The sequence below is a fragment of the Arvicanthis niloticus genome, chromosome 28, assembly GCF_011762505.2.
Source record: "Arvicanthis niloticus isolate mArvNil1 chromosome 28, mArvNil1.pat.X, whole genome shotgun sequence".
NCBI lineage: Eukaryota > Metazoa > Chordata > Mammalia > Rodentia > Muridae > Arvicanthis > Arvicanthis niloticus.
The window spans coordinates 9,750,341-9,756,557 of record NC_133436.1 but is presented as its reverse complement, the minus strand read 5'-3'; the positions used below and the strand labels follow the sequence as shown (position 1 = coordinate 9,756,557).

At 49.9% G+C, this 6,217-nt stretch overlaps 1 protein-coding gene across 1 annotated transcript in view; it reads left to right on the top strand.

The window, feature by feature from the left end:
- The first annotated feature begins 1,835 nt into the window (after nucleotides 1-1,835).
- Nucleotides 1,836-6,217, top strand: part of Tmem181 (transmembrane protein 181) — a 53,335-nt gene continuing 48,953 nt past the window's right edge. The window contains exon 1 of the mRNA XM_076926685.1: nucleotides 1,836-1,988. Within this exon, the coding sequence (XP_076782800.1) occupies nucleotides 1,858-1,988 (131 nt within the window). The 5' untranslated portion in view covers nucleotides 1,836-1,857. The remainder of the gene's footprint in view (nucleotides 1,989-6,217) is intronic.

Genomic DNA, 6,217 nt, shown 5'->3' with positions numbered 1-6,217 from the left:
CATCGCCCTTCCCAGCTCAGTTTCGTTAATGACCTTTGTTTGATTCTTCTCAGAGAATGAACATGATCTGAGTTGTCATTTCCATTTGATGGCTCTTCTAAAGCCCGGTGTGTTCTCAAGAGGGATGGTGGCCTTTGGAATGTGATCAGCAAAGCAGCCAGGAAGGAGAGGATGGCTGTGTAGCTAGGACATTCTACTCTCCCCTGAGACTTCCAGTTCAAGAAGACAGAGGCAAAGGATTTATTTCGAGGGGAATATTGCTGTCACTTTTATTTTTTGAGACAAGGTCCCCAGTATCACAGGAGTTCCTCTATAGCTGCAAATACCCTTAATTAAACTTCCCACCTGCCCCAGCTTCCAAGTGTGCCATCCCCTGTGTGCATGGAGAAACAGGGCTGATTGCAGCACACCTGTGGCGTCTCATTCCTCTGTTTCTTGGTGGTGGATGTCATGTGACCGTCTTTCTCAAGCTCCTGCCGCCTGGACTCCCCCAAAATGGACTGCAACCTGGAACTATAAGCTAAAAGAAGCTTTTAGGGCTGGAGAGATGGCTCAGTGGTTAAGAGCACTGAGTGCTCTTCCAGAGGTCCTGAGTTCAATTCCCAGCAACCACATGGTGGCTCACAACCATCTGTAATGGGATCTAATGCCTCTTCTGATGTATCTGAAGATAGCTACAATGTACTCATATAAATAAAATAAATAAATCTTTTTTTTTTTAAAAAAAAAAAAGCTTTTCTTCCACAAGTTCCTTTTGTGAAGGCATTTTGTACCGCAACAGAAACAAAACCAAGATAGACTTACCTTCTAAAATTTAAACTCAGTTGTGGACATGGACACACACATGCACACACAGAGTGGCTATTTTTAACAGTTTACCCAAGATTGATCTTCCATGGGAACCTGCCCTGGGTCCCAGTGAAAACACAGTGCTATTTGGAATAAGTGTTTCTGGACTTACTATTTGATTTATGAGAGATCACACCATTCTCTTAGTATGTAATCTCGCATGTGAGTTTTTATTGTGCACACTACTAGGCTTATGGGATGAGAGACTTCTTTCCGCAGGCAGTATTTTGGGGGAAGGAGAGTAGGAAGTGACGTCTTCTAGGACATAACTCATTCATTATACTTAAAAATAATAGTGACATAATCAAATATATATGTGTGTACACACACACACACACACACACACACATGTATATATGGATACACATACATACATAGATTTGTTTTACTTTTTGTGTGTGATTTTTCCCTGTATCTATGTACATCATATGAGTGCCTGAGGTTGTCAAAAGGGAGTATGAATCACTAGGACCTGTGACCCACCATGTGGGTGCTAGGAACCAAACGCAGGTTCTTTGCAAAAGCAACAAGTGCTGAGCCATCTCTTCAGCCCCAGGGATTTAGTTTTAAAGGCTTTTTGTGCCCCCGAAAGGGACATGGGATACGGGATCTGTCCGTGGTGCTGAACGCTGTTGCCCGCTCCCAGCCTTGCCCATTACCTACAAAACAGGCCCCTGGGCCGGATCTCAAGCCGGTTTCTCTCGCTTCTCTTCCAGTTTCTCTCTTCTGTACAGAGCCCAGAGAGGGTGGCACTGGGCGGCTGGCGACCCAGTGCAAGGCCTCCTTCTCCCGGGTGGGTTCCCTGGCGGGCGGGCGGGCGGCAACCCGGACTTGGGCTGTCGAGGTGGAGCCGGCGCCTCTGTGCGCGCCCCCTCCCCAGCTCCCAGCCTCTGCTCCTCCCCCTGCCCGGTCCCGCCCAAGCGCGCCGGAGGCTCGGGTGCCGGGAGCTGGCGACGGAGAGGGGGCGAGGACGGCGATCGCGAGGGCGGAGCGCGGCGCGGCGCCGGCATGGACGCGGAGTACCCTGCGTTCGAGCCGCCGCTCTGCAGCGGCCTCAAGCAGCTCTGCCGGCGGCTGCAGGAGGCGTACCGCGAGCTCAAGGAAGACCTCGCGCCATTCAAGGATGATCGCTACTACAGGTAGGCTGGGGGGGGGGGGGGAAGCCCTGTGCCCCCACCGCTGCGCCCCAGCCTCGGAACGCTGAGCCCTGGGCAGGGCAGGGGATGCTGGCTGAGGCGCGCGCGACTCGGGGGTCCAGGGCGGCTCAAGGCAGCCGGGTTCTGGGCCCTCCTCTATCCCAGAGTCCTGAGCAGAGAGTCTAGCCTTATGAGGATCGGGCTTTCGTTCTCGCTTGGCTCCTCCCTCGTGCTCCCCTTTCTCCCATGCCTGCTGCCTAGCTGTTGCCACGGGGGCCCGGCCAAACCCAGCTCTGAGGCGCGGATCTCCTTCTCTTCCTCCCCCCAACCCCCACACAAACCAAAGCTCATCGGAGCGGGGGCGGGCCTTCGCCTCTCTGCTGGGGTGTTCCGACCAGGGTACGTGGTCTCAAACCCCAGCTCCTACTCTTTCCAGTGATGATGCATGTAGAGGCAACGAATGAGAGTCCAGGAGAAGCTGTAGGTGTGGGTTTATTTGAGTTCTCTGGTCCCCTCCCCTGCAGTGGAGGGGCGGAGGTGGAGCCCGCGGATGCTTGGGATGCTTGCTGAAGGGCACCTTTCCCTTCCTTCCTGCGCTGTGCTTTCTGGTAGGGAAGTGTGTCTCCAGTCAAAGGCCTTGAATACCTAGTGCCTGAACCTGTAGGAAAAGGACTCCGCTGGGTCCAGAGACGCAGGCCTAGGGTGATTATGTTACTGACCAGCATCTGTGTGAGCTGGGAAAGTTACCTGAGCTGTATCTCAAGCTTCCTCATCTGTGAAACGGACAGCTTGAACCAGATTTCTGAAGGTGTGGAGACTGATATATAAGCAGTTTACACAGTTGGTGGTAAAGGGTGGCAAGCTATATGCTGGGCCCATAGTTACACTGTTCTCCAAAAGCTGGGTCACAAGAAAATCTTCTCAAAGGCTCAGCAGCTTCCTGGGGCTGTATCATGGCCACAAAAGTTTGTTACTGAATGGAAAGGCCAATTTAAAAAAAAAAAAAAAAGTAGTGTGGGCAAGGGGACTGAGCTGACAAAATCCCTTGTTATGGGAGCATGATGGCCTTAGTTGTCCTCGAACCCATGTAAGGTAGAAAGAGAGAACCAACTCCAAAACTCCTCTGACCTCTACAAACAGGCTGTGGCATGTGGCATGTGCCTGGACTTCCCACATCACACACACACGTGCACGCACATATAATTATGGATTTTTCAAGTATCTTGTAATGTAGTGATGTGGTGCCAAGACCCTGTGAACCCCATAATCCCTCTAGTGAAGCCTTGTGGGAGACCTGGCAGGAAAAAAGGAGCTCACGGATGTTTCAGATTGCATTGTTGAAACAAGATAATCTCCTGTCTCTTTTCCTCTGTGCTCCCGCCACCTCTGTTCAGTGTCCGCTGAGAACACTGCTTTGGTAAAGGACCCCTCGCAGGTAGCAGAAAAGAGAATATGTCGCATATGTGGTTACTCTGTAACTGGGTGTTCTGTCCTTGTATTCAGCTGTTACTAAGTATCTCCTGTGTCTGTTTTTACCTGTGGGGGGATTTGTCAGTGGGCACAAAAGACTCACAGGTGAGTCAAAGAGCCCACAGAAGCCAGGGATTTCATGAAAGCAAGCAAGACCAACCGGGAGATACTTTAAGAAGAAAGGGATGCTCACTAGATGGGGAAGCATGGAGGAAAATTAGAGAAGAGGAACGAGGAGGACAAAGTGCCTGAAGCCATAAAATCATCATCTGTTCAAGGCACAGACCGAAGACAGGATGTAAAGGATATCTTAGGCAGGGTCAAGTTGATTAGAGCCTTGATCTATAAAACCAAGACCTGCTATGATAATAAAAAACACCCTGCCAAAAGCAGCTGAAGGGAGAAGGGTTTGTTCTGGTTCACAGTTCAGAGGCATAGTTCATGACCACTGGGAAGTCCAAGTGCCAAGAACTTAAAGCAGCTGTTCATACTGGCTTGGGGAATGGTGCTGCCCACAGTGGACAGAGGTCCCCAGCTCAATCAACACAACCAAAACATGCCACTCCCACAAGCATGTCCAGAGGCCCATCTTCCAGGTGATTCTAAATTCTGTCAAGCTGGGCTGGAGAGATGGCTCAGCGGTTAAGAGCACTAATTGTTCTTCCAGAGGTCACGAGTTCAATTCCCAGCAACCACATGGTGGCTCACAACCATCTGTAATGGGGATCCGATGCCCTCTTCTGGTGTGTCTGAAGACTGCAACAGTGCACTCACATACATGAAATAAACAAATCTTAAATTCTGTCAAGCTAACAGTTAACACCACCCATCACACCAGTGAATACAGATTGCATGAGAACAGCAATGTGAAGTGACTAGGGTCACTGAGGGAAATTGACAGGCAGTTTGGCTGCCTGTCCTACAACAAGCAGTTTGTCAGTTGAGTTAGATTCTGAAGACAAATTTGCCATAGTCAGAAAGGGGCAGCGATTAAAGCTATCCCCTGCCATGAGAGCAAGTGGACAGCAGGGTGCTTTATACTGTCTTCGTGTGGCAAAGCACTTTGCTGAGAACCACAGAGACTTCTGTAGCAAGGAAGTATTTTATTAGGTCACTGAACTATCCTCAGGTGCTCTACTGAGCCTGTACATCAGTGGGTCACCGCTTCACACCCCAGCTGGAATGGTCTGGTTACAGTTACAGCTGCTGGGTCTGCCTCACCAGAAGGCAGACTTGCTACTACACTGTTGGCAGCTTCCCCTCTCACCCCCTTTGTTTTCTCACTCGTGATTAATAACTAAGGCACACCGGTCCCTTTTTTCCCCTGGAGGACCAGAGACTAACTTCACATGGTTGACAGTTTTCTCTAACAGGGTAAGGCAAGGAACACAACTGTTAATGACTTGTCTACCAAAGATGGCTGCCCCCCCCCCATCAGCTTGTATGGCTGTGTGAGTATCAATTACAAAATCTGCCCTTAGTGGAAGCTGCAGCCATGTGATCAGAGGGCTGACAACCATCTCCACAGAATGAGAGACGACAATTGTGTTGCCTGCTAAGAAAGGGAAAGTGGAAAGGTTGTAATCGGGAGAGCTGACATCCTGGGTTCTCCACTCAAGTTCAACCCTTCGAGAACTCCCTGGGTTTAGAGGAATCACTGAATTCCACCATGGGATCACACCAGAAAAATGAAGCCCCTGGCTGTCCCCTTCACAAAGATGTTTCTGTGAAGATCCCCCCCCACACACACACACACACATAAGATGTACTCTTATACAGAGTGCCAGAGATGACAAACACCACTGTAGGTCAGCCTGAATGTGAGGCCAGACCACTTCTTTTTACAGTTGACAGCCATCCGGGGCTGAGGATGGGTGGTAGCCATTTGTCCTGCTCATTCATAATTGTGGGGATGATCGGCTAGCTCTCCAGAGAGTCTCTTCAAAAGAGATAGAATAGCTTTAAGTCCGATTTGTTTAGCGAAGACAGACATGCTCACAGGATTTGTGACATCAGGTTCTTCACATGGGGTGCAAGTGGGGTCATCTCTGCAGACAATTGGCAGCGTCTGCAAAGGCTGGGTATTCACTTAGCCAGGGTTTTCTACTGAGTGTGGTGTCTCCTATAGCAGCATAGCCAGGAGTCCATTAAGAGACAGGAAGCCGTTCTTAGCAGAGCAGATCTGAACTGATATCAGTACGGTATAATGTTCCCAAGATGGAAGACAGCCAAACACCCATCCCCAGTAGAGCAGAGGAATGCATGGCATTTATTCCAAGTTAAATGTTCGGTGGCAATGAACACTTTACAGTTGCATGTGACAAGAACCTTACAGTGTCAGGCTGAAGAAGCTAGACAGAGTATACTTTGTCACCTGCACCATGGTCTAGCAAACTGAGGTCACACCTAATTTGTTTATTATTTTGAGACAATCTCATATAGCCCAGGCTGTCCCTGAGACATTGTTGCAGCCCGTACTGCCCGTTCCGGTCCGAGGGTCAGGGTCTAGCGAGAGAGAGAGGGGGATAAAGGGGAAGAGACTCGAAGAATGGAGACAAGACAGAGATTCTGATCAAGTCTCGTTTATTGAAGGGAATTCTGAGCTATTTATAGGCTTTTGCCACGTGCCTTGTAGGCACGTGGATACCACGTGCCTTGCAGGTGTTGATATGACGTAAGCCTTACAGGCGTCTATAGCGTGGACAGCACGTGCACCGCAATGCCTTGCAGGCGTGGATAGCACATGCGCCTTATAAGCATGT